This window comes from Neltuma alba, unplaced genomic scaffold, assembly GCF_004799145.2.
Source record: "Neltuma alba isolate B1F8T4 unplaced genomic scaffold, ASM479914v2 tig00011337_pilon, whole genome shotgun sequence".
Lineage (NCBI taxonomy): Eukaryota > Viridiplantae > Streptophyta > Magnoliopsida > Fabales > Fabaceae > Neltuma > Neltuma alba.
In genome coordinates, this window is record NW_021636039.1 from 649,227 (window position 1) to 670,715 (window position 21,489).

Consider the following 21,489-nt stretch of genomic DNA (forward strand, 5'->3'; position numbering starts at 1 on the left):
GGATGTGTGTGTGTGTGTATGCAAGAGTAAGATGTATAGCTTGCTATAATTCAGAAGCACAACAAACTAATAGAGATTCCGAGATATCAAAATGGATATACATACGGGGATTGCTCCGAGGATTTTGCAGAATATCTATACATTCATACACGAGTATACATATATATCCACAGACCCAGAGCCGAGTCTCTGACCACATTCTCAAAAGCACAAAAGCCACGTGGAATGATACAACACCATATATTGGCAGGATCATCAATGTGCAACCTCCTAAAGTCTGAAGTCTAATGGCGTGCTTTTCTATGCTCTTAAATATGAGTCAAAGGGAAAAAATTCATATCGGACAAAGTTAACAAGTGAATCACCTTTTCTTAATTCTATTAAGTAATTAAATAGGACTTATAATAAAAATATGAGGAAGTATATGGTCAAAACTTGTACTCAAGTCCTTCAATAAACTAAGTTAAACTCTTGTTGGTGACGGGTGTTTCGAGTTCTAAATGCTAATGGAGTTAAATTTGTCCCAAAAAGGTGAAACTCAAGTTTCAAATTCGAAAATCATTCATAAACGTATAAGAGGGTCTGCGGGGAATGTGCCGACAGATTGTGAGACTTCTTTTTTTTTTTTTTGGTCAAATACAGATTGTGAGACTTAGAAATTGACATTCAGATGGCTTCTGAATTAACCTTTTTTTTTTTATGTTTCAAATTTATTAAGTACCCATATTTATAAGTTTTACCATCAAAATTTAGAATAGCTGCGATCGATTTAAATATATTTTTATTTTTAATTATTTGTAAAATAATATATCTATCAAATTTCCTTAGAATTTATAATAATTTTAATATTTTAAACTAGTTACAATTTTGTCAATAATTAAAAATCGCACAATTAATTGTCTTAAGTGTTTCAATATTCAATAAATGGTGGGGATAGTAATTACATGGTAGATGACTGGACTAAATTTTCATTTAAGGAAATAGAAATATTTTTACCAAGAGACAGAGACCGAAGAGATTGACCTTGATAATCTCCCAACCCTACTTGATTTATAATCACTTGGAACATTATTTCATGCTCCCTTATATTGATCAAAGGGAAAGCATATTGAAGAATTTGAATGTTAAGTCGTAATTATTTTTAAGAATCAATAGTATGTTCAAGAATTTGAATGTTGACTCGAAATTATTTTTAAGAATCAATGTTATCATAAAGTTTGTGCTATTTAGATATAAGATGCTAAAAAATTTAGCATAGAATCTTCGATATTCATAAGTCATTGACAAACTCTAATTATTCTAATTTTACAGAACTTGAAACGTTAATTGGTAGGTGAACAGCGGCATTTACCTAGAAAAAATCTACTGCTTTCTGCAATCATAACAATTGCGTTCTCAATGGACCAAAATATTACAACAATAACGGAAGTTTGATGTCCTTTTCGATCGGTTTGTGGCATCATGGGTCTCCTCCACTATGGCTTTGAATGATTTATTTGTCAGAGAAACGTGGAGTAAGGAGAACGGTTGGGAAGAAAATGTTGATAGATTTACTACCAGGAGTGGTCAAGTGGACCAACGAAGTCTAGGGACTTCTGGGTAAACGCTAGGGACAGCTGTTAAGCAGAATTGATGGTTTTAACTTTGAACTAGGAAAGGAGAAGCAGAACATGTTGTGGAAGTTTGGTGCCTAAGGAGGTAATTCTACCATGGGAAGATGTTCTTCGGCCACAAAAACCTATATGCAATTGATGGCTACAGCACCATGAAAATACTCCATGGGGGTAATATTGAAGTGAGACATATTTAATTAATTTGATTAGATTAAAAAAGTTTAGGTAAGTTAGTTAATTATAATAAATATAATATGTTTTTCCTAAAACACCGTAATCATCTTTTTTAATATCTTACATCCCTCTCTTACTTGATTATTGTTAAAAGAGAATAAAAAAGGTGATTTAGAAGAATAATTGATAAATATGAGAAATAGATGTCATGTTTTGATTAGTGAAACTTTGTTTGTTTTCAATATTCCTTAATCAAGCAAGCATTGAAATGGGCACGGCACAACGAACACCTTTGGGTATGCAACTTAAATGGGATGCAATGGTATATTCCTCCTGTATTGGAATATAAAAATTACTTAATTAAATTGTCTAAATTAAGAAAATTATATGAATTACTTAATTATAATAAATATTACTTGATCTTCTTAAAATATATTATGTATATGATTTTTTTTTCCTTAGCTTGTTTTATTCTCATAGTAAGGTTTCGCTGGAGTGCAAGTTGGGGGAAGTGAGGGAAAACGAGTCCCTCCCTTATATGGTTAGAAATTTTGGAGGGTCCCTCCCCTACTCCCATTTTGACTCCCCTTCAAATTGGAATTTTTGAAGGGGAGCTAAATTTTTGGACCATTTTACTTTTGTATTTTTTGTCATTATTATTACCCATAAAATATATTATTGTAAAATTTGTTTTAAATAAAAAATACATTATTTTAAGTAGAAAATAGAAAATATATTATTATAATTTTAAAAAATATCATGATAAAATTTAATTTAACTAAAAAATATCATTACAATAAAAAATTATATTATTATAATTTTAGTTAATTTTTAAATATATATTATTTTATTAATTAAAATTTATTTTAAAACTGAAAGAAAAAGCATGACCAAAAGAGAACAAAAATTTCATTTTTAGAGCATCTAAAATTTGTTAATTTGATTATTTAAATGTATTATATTAGTTAGAATAAAAAAATTACTGCACCAATTTTTTAATACCCATATTAATATGACAAGACTGGATTTTTATTAAATTATATAATTTTAATTAAGATGTAAATTAAGTTATATAACATATAAATAAAAATGCAAACTAACATATAGGGATAAAGTGGTAAATTGATTATCACTATCACTTCCTTTCCTCTTTTAACCTAAATAAGGGATTATTAAATATCTCTTCTTCCCTTTCTCTTTAATCAAATCAAACAAGGTAAAACTAAAATCGTCCTCACCATCTCTAACCCTACCCTTCCCTTCTCTCCTTCCCGTACCCCTCCCCTCAAACCAAACAAGCCCTTATGGGAACCAAATAATAGACCACCTTAGTACTTCATTGACAATTTTTTCCTTTCACTGATTATTTCTGAATTCTAAATATGAGCCCACTCTGATGATTTACATTAGCTTCCTTTAAAGGGGATTTTATTGTATATCAAGATTTCACTAGACATATTATAACCGAATTTTGGCATAAGTAGGCTAGTTGGAATTTGGAAAAAATTACAATTCTAAGTATTGCTGAAAAAGTGTTTCAAAATAGCAAATGCACCAACAAGTACTTTAAGATACTGGGTGCTACTGGAAAAAAAAGAACATTATAAGGAATTAAAAGTAACGTATTTTTTTGGGAGAATTTCATTAACAGACTGCTATAGGAATTTAATTTCATTCCACCCCAAATAATTTTGAAACATCACTGCAGTCTTTTAGGGTCAAAATAAAATTAACTTATCTAGTAAAAGGACCTTGTTGCCCCTTATAAACCCAGGTTGAAGCTCACTCCCTCATCCAGCTCTGCTTTGTTTTTTGCCTTTTGTCTTCATCGCCACGACTGAAGTTGTATAGGATCCTCGTTTTCCTAATCTTCTTAGTCTATCATCGTCACTTATGACTGCTTTATGGTGCTCTTGTTACTCGATCTTTCTCTTTTACGCATCTTCAAGGTGTGGAGAATTTCTGAAGCTTCAATAAATCTGGGTCCTAGGCCACTCCCTTTGGGAAAAAGTTTGTTGCTCATGCCATTAAGTTGCACAACAACTGTGGAGCCCCTCTTCAAGTTTCTCTAGCGACTTTGTCATTCCCTTCACCACTACCTCACCTTGACTCTCACCCTCCGTCATGGTTCTTCAATTTCTTGTGTTGTGGATAGTGAATATATAGTGTGTTGTCTAAAAAACGATGATTTTGTGTCATGAAAATTCTTATTTGTATTGTAAATTCATGAATTTTAGTTGTCCAGATAAATGGTGATTTTGCATTGTGAAAGTTCGTATTTCTATTGTAAATTTGTAAATTTTAGCTCTACATGTTTTGATGAGATCTTGTTGATAGAATAATAATCATTATGTGTTGGCTCATTTTTGATGTGGTATTTAGTGTCCTTATTAATGACACAATAATCATTATGTGAAGATGGTAAAAATTACTTGATGGAAGGTATTAAAGGCTGAATTTTGGGAATGAAACAAAGAGAAGATAAGTGAGATAAGACCAATTACAAATGCTGCTTTAGAAGAGTGGAACAAAATGGTTGACATCGAGTTTTATGTGTCAATTCATTGCATGGTGGTGAGAAAATATCAATTGTTATATTTCAATTTGACAATTTGATCTAAGCTAGTCCAAAATGTGTTCAAATCTGTGTATATAGAATTCACACAACTTTCATTTTGATGGAATGAAATATATATGACGAGTGTATTAGTCAGTTAATTCTAATATTTTATTTTTTCCCACCAATTTCTAACTCCTAACCTCCATTACCTGCATTTCTTCTTCTTTTGCAATATTCTAATTGGATCAACGGCCGCAAAAGAGGAAAAGTAACTTTTCGAAAGCATGTTGGTAAAGAATATCTCAAAAATATCATATCATTGATTAGTGCTATAATTTCAATCATCAGCAAAAATTTCAAATTAACAACCAAACTAATTATTGGATGGGTTTGACAAGAGGAAAAAGCAATTTTAGCTATTATACTAACGTGGAAGAAGCTTGAAGCCGAGAAGCTTGTAACAAAATTTTCTCCTACAAGTAAAACAATAGAGACTGAACCTAAGTTACCCAGTTAGATGGACACGTCCGTATGCACTCCGGTGAGAGGCATTAAAAGAGGTCACATATAAGTAATTATAAATAATAATATAGAGGTTCTGATACAAACAACACATATCTAACCGCCAGTTATCATAATGTCAACACCACTGCCCACCTACCATGCTTGGACGAGGACTCAAGTTCAAGCCAACATTGACATGTTTGTATATTTTCATGTGTTCAATTGTGTTAAATTTTAAAATAAAAATAAAAGGACACAGATTTTGAAATCAAAATATCAGAAAACATAATGTCATTCCCTTGCATATACCATCCACATGGGCCATCAGGAAATGCCATAATTCTTATCTACCTTCACTAAGAATGTGACGTAGCATGGGTTTAGAAGCGTCTACAGGTGATTGGTTTGCAGTTGAAGCAGTGACAATGGTCGTAGTTGTGGATGAGTTATACTGACCCGTCTCTGATCCCTTTGTGGCCAAGCCAGTCATGAAGCTATACTCATCATCAAATTTCCAGTCCACCAAGTAACCAGGCCTTGAACTTACAGTGCTCACTTTCATATCTCCAGAAAGCATTGCCACTACTCGAGACATTGCTGGCCTTGCCAGTGGTGAAGTTTGAGTGCACAGAAGAGATATCCCTACAACTCTTTTAACTTCTTCCTCATTGAAATCTGATGATAGTTTAGGATCTACCAGTTCAACTATACAGTTATTTTCATGCAGCTGCCAAGCCTGTCGACTCAAACATCATTAAAATTAGTTAAGGAAATATTGGATGAAGCGGAGAAATCATAATTTAAGAATGATGACACATCAGAACTCTTCCAAATAAAATGAGATATTCACAATCTGCATATACTCAATAGTTTCTTCAAAACATGGAACATCTAATAAACTGCAAAACTCTCATGCTATTTACAATCATTAACATCATAATAATCTAAGTAAGTTAAACCTAAAATATATGCTTCTATAAGATGATAATATTCAAACTAACTTAAAACTAAATACAATAAGATGAAATAACTAAATTCTAGGCTTTCCCATGCCTAGCACAGACCTTCCGTTCTCTATCAGTATACCCGACAATATAATACTCATCAATATAGGGGACAATTCTTTTTTTGGAAGAGATTTTCAACATTTTTGCTAAATGATTGGTGCCATTTGTAAGCAAGTGTTATGGTCATTTTTGCCAAAGGTTTTTATTGTTAGAAAGCAAAAAGAAACTTGCTAAAAGGTTTTTTATGGCCACTTATGTCAATTTATAGTCAAATTTTTAACTAAACAGAACAACATATTTTCTATATAAAGAAAACTTGCAGGTCAAAATAGAGAGTGGAAACAGAAAATGTTTTCATAAACCAAATGCATCTTACTCTTAGGAAACAAAGAGGTAGCACATACCCATTCTAGTAGATAGATCTTCTCCCCTTCCAAGTTTGAATTAGAATTCAGCCTTCCACTAACTATCTCAAGGGCCAAAACACCAAAAGAAAACACATCTGCTTTCTCTGTAAGGTGCCCACGCATGGCATACTCCGGAGCAAGATATCCACTATTAATAGTTTATAGTTTATCAAAATAAAAATATGAAAGTATTAGCATAAACAAATAAAACATATGTAAACTTGTATAGCATAAAAGAACATGGAAATTAAGTCATGGAGTTACATTGTCCCAGCTACACGAGTGCTTATATGCGTCTTTTTATCATCGTATAATTTGGCCAAACCAAAATCAGATATTTTAGGGACAAGCTCGCGATCAAGCAAGATATTACTAGCCTTTACATCTCGATGCACAATGCGAAGCCGAGACTCTTCATGAAGATAAGCTAAACCTCTTGCTATGCCCATGCAGATATCATAGCGTGTGGGCCAGTTGAGAGTTAAACAATTTTCTGCAGCATGCAGGTGACATACATGCTAAGTTTAATCAACATGAATAAAAGCAAAGGCCAAAAAGCTTTGCCAATATATAGGCTTCCAAAATCACGCAGGAAGTAGAGAATGATTATACCAAATAATGCTTGATCAAGACTCTTATTTTCTAGATACTCATAAACAAGAAGCCTTTTATTTCCTTCAATGCAACATCCATATAATTTAACAAGATTACGATGTTGCACAGTAGATATAGTAGCAATCTCAGCTATGAACTGGCTTTTTCCTTGATGAGATCCTACAGATAATTGTTTCACAGCAGTTAATCTTCCATCATTAAGTGTTCCCTGGAATTCAAAAGGAAAAATGATTATTCTCTTAAATAAATTCTATGGCTTTGGTTTTAGGACTTCTATAAGTAAAAACTTTATCCTTCAACAAAGTAGAGCCCTAAACTTTTTTATTTATACATATGTCACAAGTCTCATCAGTAATGTTGATAATGATGAGGCAGTGGCATGCGATGCAGTTGTCATTCCAAATCTTTTTACAGAATATTCACCTTATAAACAGGACCAAAACCTCCCTCGCCTAACTTGTTGCTAGGATTGAAGTCATCTGTAGCATTCTTTAACTCAGAATAGTTGAACATGTATGGCTTCATATCAATACCTAATAGCTCTGCAAATTAAGCATGAACAAGGTTATGGGTTGAAAAAGAAACCAATTTATTACTTTGAATATGAACAGTTACAGTTTAAAGAGTTGTATGTGTGTAAACAAGAGTGTTTTTTTTCTTTTTCTTTTTGTACCTTCATTGCCATCTTCATGATGCTTTCTTCTTTGAATGATACAGAAAACCCCAAGAAAAGACAGAAAGCTTACTACTCCAATACCAACAACAATTCCCACAATCAAACCAGTTCTGTCCTTTTTATTGGTTGGAGGTCTATTGCTAACCGTGGGAATGAAATCTATACAACACACAAGCAAACCAAATCATGGTCACACATCAAAAAAATTTTGTCTTAGAATGTTAGTAACTAAACTTCAAGACTGCTCACTTTGGTAAATTTTTACCTGGGCTAGCTCTGATAGCTGAAATCATAGGGCCATAAGTACCTTGGTCTGGTATACAGCATGTCCCTTTTCCAGCCCAAAAGAGATGGATCTCGAGATAGTTTTCTGACACATGAGCACGAAAATCCTTTTGGACAGCTCTAAAAGAGGCTCCCCCAGCTTCCCTTTTTATGTTAAAATCCTTCCAAACAAGATTCCCCTGGAATCAAATGAGAAAAATGAGAAAGAAGCAAATGGAGGCAAAAACAAGGGGGAATAGGAAAGAGTGGACATTTCAAATAGGAATCATGACAAAAAGTTTGAACGTCAAATATTCATATATCTTCTTATAAAAAGTTTAGCAATATTCCTCTAGAATTAAAAGATGCAATGCTTTAATTAATAAGCCAAAAGTATAGGATTAGAATGTGTTGCAATAATTCAAGTATGCAGTGCCTTTGGAAAGGAAACGTCATGCATCGCGCTTAGTACAATTTTGATTGAAAAAACTTAAACTATTATCTAAAAGCCCATGATACTAGTCATGCATTTTTTTCATTATATTTACAATGTGTTACTTAATGCAAATTTTAGATGAAATGTCATTTTAGTAAATTTTTTGAATGAACATTATAGATGTCAACAGACAAAAGGAATAAGATTGGGTTTCTAATGTTCTCATTGTGGGTTTCTAATACACGATGTTGCATTGTCGCATATACCAGAATTTCAAGGCAAAACAAAATTTGCCCAATTATGTGTATTCAATTGATGATTTGAGGGCAGGACTTTTCCTACACATACTAATCTTCTACTTGACCTAACCTATAGACAAATAGACAAGGCGATCTATTAAGAAATTTATGGACTTCCATTTAGGCTATTACAGTCTAATAATGGCTTTAAATAACATTATATATACCTGGATATAAATATCGAAAAATCGTCTTCCTAAACTTTTCCATGTAGTAGTATCTAAAATAGACATTTCTGTAAAATAGAGGGAGATATTGTAATCCCCATTTTCGAGGCCCAGGCCATAATATCTTAATGAAGAAGGAGAGATCCTAGCAGTCTGGAAGAGCTCTGGGTCCAAGGTATTAGTGAACTGACTAAGCACAGATCTGTTATATAGAGGATTGTGTGAACCAGTAAATAACCCAACATTGCTAACTGCCCATCTTCTTGTATCAGTAACAAAATAAGTAGCAGCACCAAGTGTCTCCTTCTCACTTTCAAATTTAGTTCCATCTGATGTTGTAATTTGAGGACCAGCACACTTGATAGCAAAGTCATAATCTGCATTGAAACATTTAAAATGGCTATTCCGATCAGTTAAAAAAAAAAAGAAATTAGTTCATTTAATTCTTGAGTGACATAAGCAAAATTATGCATCTCTAAAGCTCTAGTTTTCCACAGAATGATAAAGGAAAATGAATAATGAGGAAAATATGAGAAGAAATGACCAAACAAGGTCAAAGATTCAAAGATGGTGTTGTGTGAAAATGCTGTTCCTCTACAGCTTTAATTCCTACCATGGCAAACCAATCCTTAGAGTTACTTACATCTTCCAGGACCTCGAAAACAGGGAAAATTATGTTGCAAACATTCAAGTCCAGAAGGAAGGCCACTGCAAGAGAAAAGAGTCTATATCAAACCGAAAAACTGCATGGAAGTTCCAATTATCTATGGCTAGTTGTTATTTTAAGTATGATCAAATTAAGAAATTGATTTTAAGTTCGTTTAATGAAAAAGAATTCTCTAGGCCCTGTTTGGATGATTAGAAAATGTTAAATGTGAAAGTAATGCCTTTTTATAGTGTTTGTTACAGGAAAAATCGGAAAAAAAAAAGACCGCCGAAATAGAAAAACTGCAAATAGGGTCCAGTTAGAACATTAATGTGTTTTGACAACAATAATATGGATTTTAACAACAATTTTTGTGAATAGGTCCTTGTGTACAATTTTTCAAATTCAGCAGTCTTTTTTTGCAAGTTTTTCTTCATTATATCCTTGTTATTATCACTTAACAATGTGAAATGTCCATATTTTACTATTACATCTTAAGTAGCACACGAGAATCATTTATGTCCATAAGATCCCTATTTCGTTCTCTTTCCCTTCCCTTTCCTTTTTCCCCCTCATCTTCTGTACACAATAATCCCTAGGTAAAAAGGCTTTGGTGGCACTGCAAGTGAATTTATGAACTTCCCAAGTAGCATAAGAAATTGGGAGTCATAAAGAATATTTTATTCATGATGCTTTTACTTACAACCAAAACTGAAAATATATGATAAACCTCTAAAATTACCTCTTTTGATCTAAAGCCTTATGGAGATACCCATTTTTTTTTCAATTTATCATAACCCCTTACTTGAAAGACCCTTTAGCAAACAGGACATGTGTGTGTGGATATATATCGTCATTGCCATCATTAAATAAAAAGCATAACAATCACCTACTATACATGTATTTGTAGATATATATATCATCGTTGTCATCATTAAATAAAAAGTATAATGATCACCTGCTGTCTGAGTAATTTATTGTCAAGTTGTTTGCAACCAAATTACTGCATATCATACCCCATAAAAATCACTATGTCAGTTTCACCAGACATACATACTTACATGAGTTGAGCAAGCAAACCTTGAAAATATGAGAGCTTAACCTTAGTAAAGATATTATAGAATTTTTAAAAAGCATGAACTCAACTTTAATTTGCTTCAGTAATGATAAAAAGACATGACTGATTTTTATTGTATCATAAAAAATCACTGAGAGAGAATGTTATGGCCATAAAATTAGTAAGTGTAGATACTAAAGAGATTATATGTTATAGAGCTCTGTAATTTTAGCCCCCTACCTTGGTTTGTGTGGGGGAGCCTTTCCAGTTATAGTAAAGCAGGAAACTTTTGAAACCAATAGAAAATGGAAAAATAAGTGATGAAAAAAGGATGGGGATGGGAAGGAAATGATCATGGTGGTACCAAATGACTTACACTTGTAAATTTGGTTGGTTCACCCAAAAAGGGAGGCCTCCTGACAGACTGTTGTAGGACAAATCTCTGCAAGCACTCATGCAAGTTAGTTAAGTACATTGTAAATGACATATTATGCTCCAATCTTTTCTGCACTATGATGCTGGAGAGTTCAAATGTCAAGCATACTAACATATTGAGAAGAGACAGGCTTATCTGTGGAGGGATAGTGCCATTGAGTTTGTTGTTTCCAAGAAATCTAAAATTGGAGAAGAAGCAAATGTAATGTAATCCAATCATGAAAGCATGAGAAGAAATCCCTAATTTAATTACTTAGGCATGGCATATATATTACAAGTAAGCTAGTGAACGCAGATTGAAAAGTGATCCTGGAATCTGTCCCGTGATATAGTTGAAGCTCAAATCCCTGAAAGAACCAACATGCATAATATAATTATCTGGGTTGAAACACCAATACAATTCAAGACCATTGATTATTAGTTGTAGACTTGTAGTAGTAGTAGATATTATAATGACAACTGTATCAAGCATAAGATGGATACTGCCTAAAACCATGTTCCACCATCTAAATTAGTGAAGAACACTGGTGAACTAGCAAGTTTACCTTGAGCTAGTAGCAAAGATTTCAAGTTCTAATCCTAAATCACTTAGCTTGATGAACATTTCATTTTGATAGAATTTGCACCAAAAATTGAGGGTTGCCCTTAGTTGAATATCCTCTGATTATATTGTTTTCTAGTTGACAAATTAAAGAAAAATGGCAGCTATGCTTACGCAATTTTGATTACATAATTCACAAATGATAGGCCATTAATAGGGATGATGGCTACAGACCAGATGCTAAAATTTCATAAAACGAGCAATTACATAAATAAGTAGATTAAGAGCCTAAGCAAGGAAATAATAGAAATAATATGTTGACTTAACTGAAATCACAAAGTTTAATCCCCTGATTTCTAGGAAAGCAATAATAACGACTAGTTGTAACCAGCCTATATCTCCAATGGAGATTTAAGTTTACGGATAGTTTATACATATCTATAGAGCCATGAAAACAAGTAATACTCACAGCTGTGTCAAATTCTGAAATTCACCAATGTCTGATGGAATTGAATCAGAAATATTGTTATTTCTCAATACTCTACAAGATTTGTAACCAAATTGTTATGATACATTCTAGAAGGGGAAAAAAATATAATCATATCTATATTAGTAGACAGATTCTGGATCACTGGGGGAGCCATTGCCTTGAAACTTACAAGATATTCAAAGACTTCAGATTCCTTATAAATGCTAGTGAGGAGGTCCCATTAGATATTTCACTTATTCTCCTACATTTGAGTATCATATAATTAGCTCTTGTTAATCCACAGAAGGAATATAAGAAAATAGTGATGGCACTCACAACTCTGTAAGAAAAGTCAGATTTCCCAATGATGATGGTATTGGTCCTTCAAAGGAATTACCCTGAAGCCTCCTATCAAAATATACAGTAATTGAATTTAGTAAGTGCAAAATTCTAGAACAGAATATATAAGCATCAAAATAAGCATTCAGATTTCACATCCTAAAGAATTTTGTGCATAAATTATTTCAAGTACTTTCATAGAATTCCATGATAAAAAGGAAAACAATACAATCACACAAGTAGTCATCCCAAAGCCATATTTTAATACTAAATACTTGTTAGCTTAGAAGAGCTTCTAACTCCTTTGTAAATCCATCATGGAAACCCTGAAACTCACAGGGAGAAGAAACTTCTGATTGAAACCTTAAAGCTAGTAAACTTGCAAGTTAGCAATACATGCTCAGTCCTTAATGAAAATGTTGCTTCACAATGCATAAAAGATTCAACTTCTTAATTATTTTGAAACAAAAGGAAATTGATGTAGTCTTACAAGCCTTTGAGCTTAGACCAACTTCCTATGAAGTCAGGTATCCTGCCAGTGAGTTCCATATCTGAAGCCCAGCTGGACAAACAGGAAACATTTTTTCATCACCATGATTCAAGATATCCAAGAAAGAAAAGGAAAGATAAAAGAAAGCAAAAATGTGATCTCTTACAATGTCAGCAGGTTTTTAAGATTAGCAAATGTAGGAGGAATCTGACCACCAAGTCCCGAACTAATTAAGTAGCTGCAAAGAAATGTTCAATTGAAATTGATATCATCTTTTTCTTTATAAAGAAATTTATAACATCTCTTGATCTAACAAACAATTGACAAATGGGTAATATAACGCATTTGTAAATAAAAGGACTTAATAGTTGACATAATCTGGTACCAACTCAAGAATGGTAACTTTTAGGCAAACAAGAAGCATCACTACACTGTTTAAACAAGATAGTTGTGAACAGCAGGTGATGTTGTCACTGGGGTAATTGGCTATTGACACTCAAATGAAGGATTAAAATTCATGGATATGAAACAGCTTATTCTTTTATGCTCATCGAGGGGCTTATGCAATTTGGTCATAACAAAAAAGTAGATGCACATACTACAGTGGAACTTACAGTTCTTTCAATTTCACCAGATTCCCTAGCTCGGACGGAATGGAACCTGAGAAGCTGTTTGATGCAAGACTCCTGGATAGTTAACAATAATTAATTGGCTCTTGAAAAGTATTATCAGGATATATTTTTCACAAAAATCATAATCTTGTAGAAGAGAATGGCTGTTAAATTAAGCTACATAGTTATTGATTAATGTTCTTCTCTATCAATTCCAAATGTTAACAAAACCCATTTGAAGGGAAAAGCAAAGAAGAAAACAATATAACTTCAGAGTAATATGATACAATGAGAATTTACTAGAAAAACAAGTTGCCATTTAAATTACTTGTAACCCAAAAGAAAAAAACATATACAAGAGGGGGGAAGGAAATATCTGCATGCAAGAGAAAGTGGATAACGTACAATACTATTAACTCGGTAAGATTTCCCAGTTCCTTCGGAATCTCCCCTGATAAAGAATTGATGCCAAGGGACCTAAATGATATTAAAGTGAGAGTTCCTGAGTATGTTCATTCAAGTTTAACATGCAAGACTAGAATTCTCCCTATTTGAGACACAGAAATGAGTCATTTTGAATAAATGCATATCATTATATCAATCTGAATGGTTTTATTTTTTTCCCATTTAAATTTAAATTTTTTTTAAATACTCCCTCTAATCCTATATATAAGTAACAAAGTAACTACATAAATCAAAACCAATAGATGTGCAAGAGATGTGATTTTTTGAAATACGCCCTTATTTATGAAGATGATGATTGAAAGAGACAATAAGTGAAAAAGGAGATGATAAATAGTTAGTAGAGAAAAGAGATGAAAAAACATATAATTTATTGGAAATAAAAATAGAAAATATGCATTAGATTTTTAGACAAACAAAAATTGTTTATTTATATATTATTATAATATATCGGAGCAATAATAGTACATGAGAGAAATCTTATATAAATAGGGCCAGGGGAAGTATTAGTAACATATGAGTATAAACTATCCAAAACAACTGAACAGCATAAATTTGTTAGAATTGATCATTACAAGAAGCATTTATATTAACTAATAGGCCTTACATGTACTGCATACTAGTTAGATTTCCTATGGCTGGAGGTAGAGAACCTGTCAAGTAATTCTGCCGAATGTCCCTGCTTGCAATTCAATGGAGGAAACTTTAGCATTATAAGAAATTAATACAGGAAAATTAATCCATTGACTTGAAAAAAAAAACAAAAAGAAAAATCAAAACCCTTTTCTAGGATTTTTTTTTTGGAGGAAAAACCCAGCTTAAAAAATTAAGGAGTAAACAAGCATACAAGTCGGTGAGGCGAGTTAGAGTCCATAGCTCTTCTGGGATTTCCCCAACAACATCCAATGCGTAAACCCTCCTGATGCCATAAAAATGAAAGAACCAAGCTCTATATCAATAAATCAAGTTAAGAAAGTTAAAACAGAGATTGAACTTGGAAGTAAAGTATTCGCTAGTATTTAGAAGTTCTTTTAACTTGAAAATGTTAAAAAATGAGCAATATCTCTATCTGCACCATTAGTTTTTTTTAAAAGAAGGTTAAATAACGATATTGCTCATTTCTTAACACTTTCTGAAAGCAATATTGCTAAGCCGGAAACAATATTCTGAATACCCATCATTGCTTTTGAATACTACCTTTAATTGAGACAAAAACTTAATTAGATCATTAATATAAAAGCTACTCCATTAATTTGAGTAGATTAAAAAAATTTGTTAAGTTAGTTATTTGCAACAAATATGAATTGAATTATATTCTTGTAATCCTAAATACTCATGGATCGAAACCGTTTTAATATATATAATCGATAAAGATATTTTAGAGAATAAATTATAAATTGAGGAGACAATAAATTAAGATTTTATATTCAGAACTAAATACAATTTCCAACTAGCTTTTTATATTAAGAGTATGAAAGGGGGAGTAATAAAGAAAACAATGAAGGTAGAGAATTTACAGTGCAGTAATGTGGCAGGTGGTGCCACCAGAGCAGTCGCATTTGATGAATGGATTTAAGGAGCCAATGGTGGTGGTGCTATCGACGGCTCTTCCACTGCATGGCTCACCGCTGATATTCCACACATTTGCTAATGCCGATATCCCCCATTTCTCGAATATTCTATTCACACTTCTCGCTGCATATATAATAATAATAGAATGTTTCAATTTTGAATATGCCACAGAAAAATTCCTATTAAGCTTTGCATTCGTCCGAGCTCCAAAGACCACAGTGATGAAAAGGTAAAGAGAATCTACCGTTTTAATTTACTGCTAATTAACTTCAACTATAAATATTAAGGATTTTTAGTTATGTGCTTATCGTATAAAAAGCATAATTATCATGAAATAATAAAAATAATACAATCGATACTATATATCAATAATCTGCTTCTATCTATACATAATAGTATAAGATAGATTAAACTGATCTTTCAGTTGGCACACTACTCACGCTCATACATCACTTGGACGAGGGTGTTCAAATCCACACCATTAATTGTTAATAATTAATAATATTATCCTTATTAATAACATGTTAGACTTTTCATTGATGATGAGAAGGGCTAGATATTATCATATTATTGGAAAGGTTTGTTGAGAGTTATGCAAATTCTTACAGTTTAACATTTTTCCCAAAAAAAAAAAGTACTTATATGAAATTTTTAAAAAAATTTATAGTAATTTAAATCATCTGATCATGCAAACAAGTCACATAATAGGAAAAAAAATCCTGTGTAAAAATCATATTTTTCTGACAAATAAAAAAGTCATTATGGGTATTGTTAGACAAAACCATATTATTTGATTTTTTTTTGCCCCCTTAACTGAAAAAGTTCAGCAGCAATCTGCAGCATCCTTCATCAGCACCTATCTCTAACAGTTATTCCTATATCAATGAATATTCACTTTGTAGGGATATCAGATCCACAGATATGAGAGAGAGAGAGGGGGGCATAAATATATAGTACCTTCCGAAGGATCGGTGGTAAGGTTTTGATCTTGTGATAATACAGCAACGAAGCAGCTGAAGAACACACAAACAGCAGAAGCAATTGCAAAGGCCATCACTGGCCAAGAAGAAGAAGAAGTCATATGAAGCTGAAGGGAAATCGGTGATGGTGAAGCAGAAGAAATTAACTAAAGATGTGTGTGTGTGTGTGTGTGTTTTGAGGATTTTGCAGTATGCAGAGCCATACATGGATCTGGATGTATAAAAGTACAAAACGCTACATCATGTAAGATACATTTATTATATGATATTGGGTTGGTTTGAGTTGAGAGAATATGTGATATTTAATTAGATGGTTCAAAGAGTTTATGAGAAGTCGTAGCTATACATATTTCGCAGAAATTTTGTATTTGATTACAATTAAAAAAGGTGATTATTATTTTATTATTTTTAAATTTTATTGCATCTTTCTTATGTCGGTAATTTTATATTTTTCATTTACAGCATCTGATTGTTTTTTGAAGCTACTTAAAGTAACTTCTCAAATAATCCGGCATACGCCTGCTATTTTTCAAATTCTAATTATTTTCAAAAATTTGAACATACTTTTTATTTCTTTATCTCTTTATCTTTGGCAAAAATAATTAAATATTGACATCTATTTAAATTTTAAAAATCTAGTAAATAAAATTTCTCTCCACGCATCCAGTTTTGTATAAATTGAAATTGAAAGGAATATAACTTTTTTGATAATATATGATGAGAGGTGAAAGGGACATAGCTCAATAAATGCTTGACCAGGTTTTTAATAATTGCTTTTACAATTTTCAAATGTGAATGATGCATTGAGCCAGAAGAAAAAAGTGATGCTACATGTTTTAAATTTGAAAGTGATTATATTTAAGAAAAGTCAAAATGAAAAATTAATCATTTAATTCACTTCTGTCGCTACACAGCCTACACTTTAAAATTTTATTATTATCTCCTTTGTGGAGTCATCATCCAGAAGTTAAAAGTCAACGAGAGGTTTCCATCCAGGGATCATCATCTGCCTCCCTGGGAGTTGAGACTCGCAAATAAAAATTTAGAAGTTTGACAATTCAAATGGTTTATGTTTTGACTTTCTCAATGATAACTTTAAATATATATACTGTAATCTTTAATATATAAGACTTAGTTGACTGATCTAAATAAATTAAAAAAATAATTAAATTAGTTATTTATAATAAATAGATGTTGTTTTCGTTAAAATATCCTTACTAATTATGTGTATTAGCCAGAATTATCATTTAATGAAGCATATAACATCTGCAACTACTATAAAGACTACTTTAAAAAATAAATAAATATGAAGAATAAAATAGATTAAAATATTATATTTAGGATTAAATTAAATATCAAATTTACTTTTATATTAAGGATAGGGATTAGTATGTACACACATGTGCCATAGTCCAATGTCCTATTCATACGTTATGCTTACGTGATGTTTACGTAGTCATTGCTTAGAAAACAAGAAAAAAAGAACCAGGATAAACTACAAATTAGTAAAAACAGTTTCAATATTTCACCCCATATATAGAGAGAGACACACACGCACGTACGTACGTACGTATGTGAGTTGTTTCCTTCATAATTTGGTATTCGTCTTCGAAAATTTATGAGCCCGCCAAACCAAACTTCTTCGTATTATCAAAGCATAGCTTTCACAGCCTTACAGGCCGAATCTTTTCTATTATTTTCTTCTTTATTTTCAATTTTGGGTTTCTTTGATCCCAGGTAAAAGAAGTATAAGAAAAGTCATATGAGAACAGTGTGTATTATTTACTTTAAAAATAATTATAATTGTGAAATTAATCTCATCTTCCTGAAAAAACAAAGGAAAGAAAATTAGACGCTAAACAAGATAAAACTACGATAGAGTTCTTCTGAGATACTAATTCCATTATATATATATATATATTTATATATATGTTTATAAATTATAATTGAATAGACGAAGTCCTTTTTCACTCTCATCTTGTAATAATTAAAATATATGCTTATAAGGGTGAATGAACATTTACTATTTAAAAAATTAATATATCAAAATAAATACAATCTATATATAACATTAAAAATAAATTAATTTAGCGATTCAATCATTTATTATGGAATTAATATATGAACTGTTTTGACTTTTGAGAGCTATGGCTCTGCTAATCTGGCGGATATAACTAACTGGTAATTGCAAAATAGGTACATCATAGTCTAATTACAAGGATCTGATAAATTTTTATACATAAAAGGTATTAGTGCTTTGTAAATTTTGTAATCAGACTTTAATTTATATTCTTCTCACTAGTAATTTTTTTTTTTTAATGAATAATGCAAAGCGCTCAAACTAGTTCATAGAAATGACATCCTTCCTCAGGAAGTCCACGACCCGAGGAGGCAGAGTAGAAAAGAAAACGAAGCCACTGGAAATATGCAAGGCCTCCTTAGCTAAAGAATCCGCCACCGTGTTACTCTCCCAAGCACACCAACACCGATGAACAACCCACTCTTGGTTCATAACCTGGTTATTTCCTGTATAATAACGTCGTCGTGCTCCCCCGTAAGTCCACAAGAATTTATATGCTCTACTAGTTCCAAGCAATCGCTCTCTACCACCATCTGTCTGTAGCCACGATCCCAAGCTACTTTTAGGCCCCAAAGAAGCCCAGTAGCCTCAGCTGTAAAACTGTTTCCACCGCCAATGTTACACATGAAGCCTCCCAACGCCTCACCTGTTTTGTTCCTTAAGATTCCACCACAAGCTGTATTGATCCCATCTAAGGCCACTGCTCCGTCAACATTCATTTCAATAAACCCACTGCCGGTGGAAGCCATCTATCCCCCACGGCTAAGTCGGTACTTTCGCATATCAGATTCTTTGATCCCCATCTCACACAAGCTTGCATAGTAGCCCCAGTCTGATCCGACGAAACTTCTTCATTCTTGAACACCCTCGAGTTGCGAGCCAGCCGGAGCTGCCGGCAAGTGAGACCAAACAAAACATCCCATTTGATCCCTTTCACGTCAAAGCTCTGTGCCAAATTCCAACGAACCCACTCCTTCATACCAACAATTGAGAAAAAACGCCCAAGATGCATAGTTGGAACTATTTGTAGCCACACCTCCGTTGTTGTCATGCAATCACGTGCCACGTGAATAGCAGACTCTTGAAAAGTACCACATAAAGGACAAGTATCTTCCTAAGTCAATCCTCTCTGGTAACGCTCAATATTGGTCAGGATCTTGTTCTGCACCATCAACCATAAGAAGGAACGACAGCGTTGAGGAACATGCAACCTCCAAATATGTTTCCATAACCATTTCAGATTGGTGGGGCCTCTCTTTCTGATGCTATCGTAAGCTGATCTCAAGGAGAAATCACCGATGCCGACCACTTCCAAAGCCGCATATCCTGATGAAAAATATATGTACGGACCATCAGTATACCTTGCACAACATAGTAGGAAGTAATCCAAAATGTCCTTCCTCCAACCGCCATACTCATCTAAGAACTCTGAAACAGTAGCTTCGACAAAGTTCTCAGGAATTTGTTGTCGAGCAACCCTACTCAGCGTCTCCACACCCGGACACCAACTATCTTTCCAGAGCTTAACACATTTTCCATCCCCAGTATTCCACTTCAACCCATACACCACCAAATCCCAGCTGTGTTTGATCCCTCTCCATGCACTCGAACCCGTCTTCCTGGACACAAAGTGCAGACTGCATAACGAAATAGGTAAAGGTGCAGATTGCATTGTAAGACAGATTCAAAATAACATATAAAAAGTATATTCCATACAGATAATACAGAAAGAATCCTCTTATAAAACATATAGCGAAAGACTTTAAGATTAGAGTTACCTCTCGCCATAGCTATTGCTTGATTAATCTAAGTGCTGCAAGACAGATTAGAGTCAGAAGAAAATAGATTCAGGTCTCTTCTGACTGGAAGATGGGCACAGTGATGGCAACCGGGTTCAACCGTCACCAGTCAGGGAACCTCAGGGAGCAGATAGGGTTTCAGTTTCTGAATGTATCGCTCTGTAAAACTTTCAGCCATCAAAAATCATAATAATTAATTTCTCACCATCAAAGAAATATAATCCTGACTGAAAATAAAAACCCTACTGGGCTTAGGCCTTTTTCCTGACCACAGGCCACACTCAGGATATTTTATTAATTCCTAATTAAATACCTAAATAATTTATAATAATAATAAAATATCTCACATTCTCTTACTTGGCCCATGTACTGTATGTCAATTGCCCTATCGCAGACAAGCTAAGGCTATACTGCAAGAATCATGGCGACAAGTCCCCTTAAGTCGAGTATTGCCTTCCATGCATTACAATCAGCACCCTTACTTAATGGGTATACCTTTATGAATAAACTCAATGTTTATTTGGTTCCTGCCTCATACTTATCAATCTCAAAAACAATACAATTATAATTATTAGAGATGACAAACCATAAACTAATTTCATTGCTCAGACCTCAGCTAATCAAATGAAGGATGAAGTCCCATGTGAGGCACATGCAAAACAAATTCATTCGGTTTCAATCCCTTAGTCAAAGGATATGCTAGCATACTCTTTGTATCGATATGTTCAACCGAAATTTGGCCATCCATAACTCTTTCTCTCAAGCAAAGGAACTGCAGTTCGATGAATTTACTTCGACTCTTATTCCTTTTGTTGTTGGATATGGCCACTGCAGCTGTGTTATCACAGTACATTCTAATCGGCCTAGAGACTGATTCCACAATCTTAAGCCCCGCAATGAAATTCTTGATCCAGATTGCTTGTGAGCTTGCCTCAAAACATGCAATGTACTCAACGTCACCAGTGAAAGGAGCAGTTAGTGTTTGTTTTACACTTTTCCATGAAATGGCTCCTTCTGCTAACAGGAAGATGTAACCAGTTGTGGACTTGTATGTGTCCATGCATCCTTCTAGATCAGAGTTTGAGTAACCAATCACTTCTAGATTCTCTGTCCTCTTATATATAAGCATATAGTGTTTAGTACCCTGTAGATATCTAAACACTTTCTTTGCAGCTATCCAATGCGCCTCACCGGGATTACTTTGGTACCTTCCCAGCATGCCCACAGCAAAAGCTATATCAGGTCTTGTGCAGACCTGTGCATACATTAAGCTTCCTACCGTTGAG

At 33.2% G+C, this 21,489-nt stretch overlaps 1 protein-coding gene across 1 annotated transcript; it reads right to left on the reverse strand.

Annotated features, from left to right (window-relative positions):
* Positions 1 to 4,915: 4,915 nt before the first annotated feature.
* LOC114712152 (probable LRR receptor-like serine/threonine-protein kinase At1g56130) lies at positions 4,916 to 16,527 on the reverse strand. Its single transcript, XM_028896617.1, has 24 exons — positions 16,302 to 16,527; positions 15,290 to 15,467; positions 14,620 to 14,691; positions 14,380 to 14,451; positions 13,716 to 13,787; positions 13,314 to 13,385; positions 12,866 to 12,937; positions 12,700 to 12,771; positions 12,207 to 12,278; positions 12,061 to 12,132; positions 11,871 to 11,942; positions 11,136 to 11,207; positions 10,974 to 11,039; positions 10,802 to 10,867; positions 10,327 to 10,371; positions 9,366 to 9,430; positions 8,723 to 9,099; positions 7,822 to 8,020; positions 7,554 to 7,715; positions 7,304 to 7,422; positions 6,878 to 7,088; positions 6,530 to 6,758; positions 6,263 to 6,413; positions 4,916 to 5,587 (listed from the first exon to the last, which is right to left on the reverse strand). Exons 1-24 carry the CDS (start codon positions 16,423 to 16,425, stop codon positions 5,195 to 5,197), a joined length of 3,105 nt encoding a protein of 1,034 aa, XP_028752450.1. The 5' UTR covers positions 16,426 to 16,527; the 3' UTR covers positions 4,916 to 5,194.
* Positions 16,528 to 21,489: the final 4,962 nt, after the last annotated feature.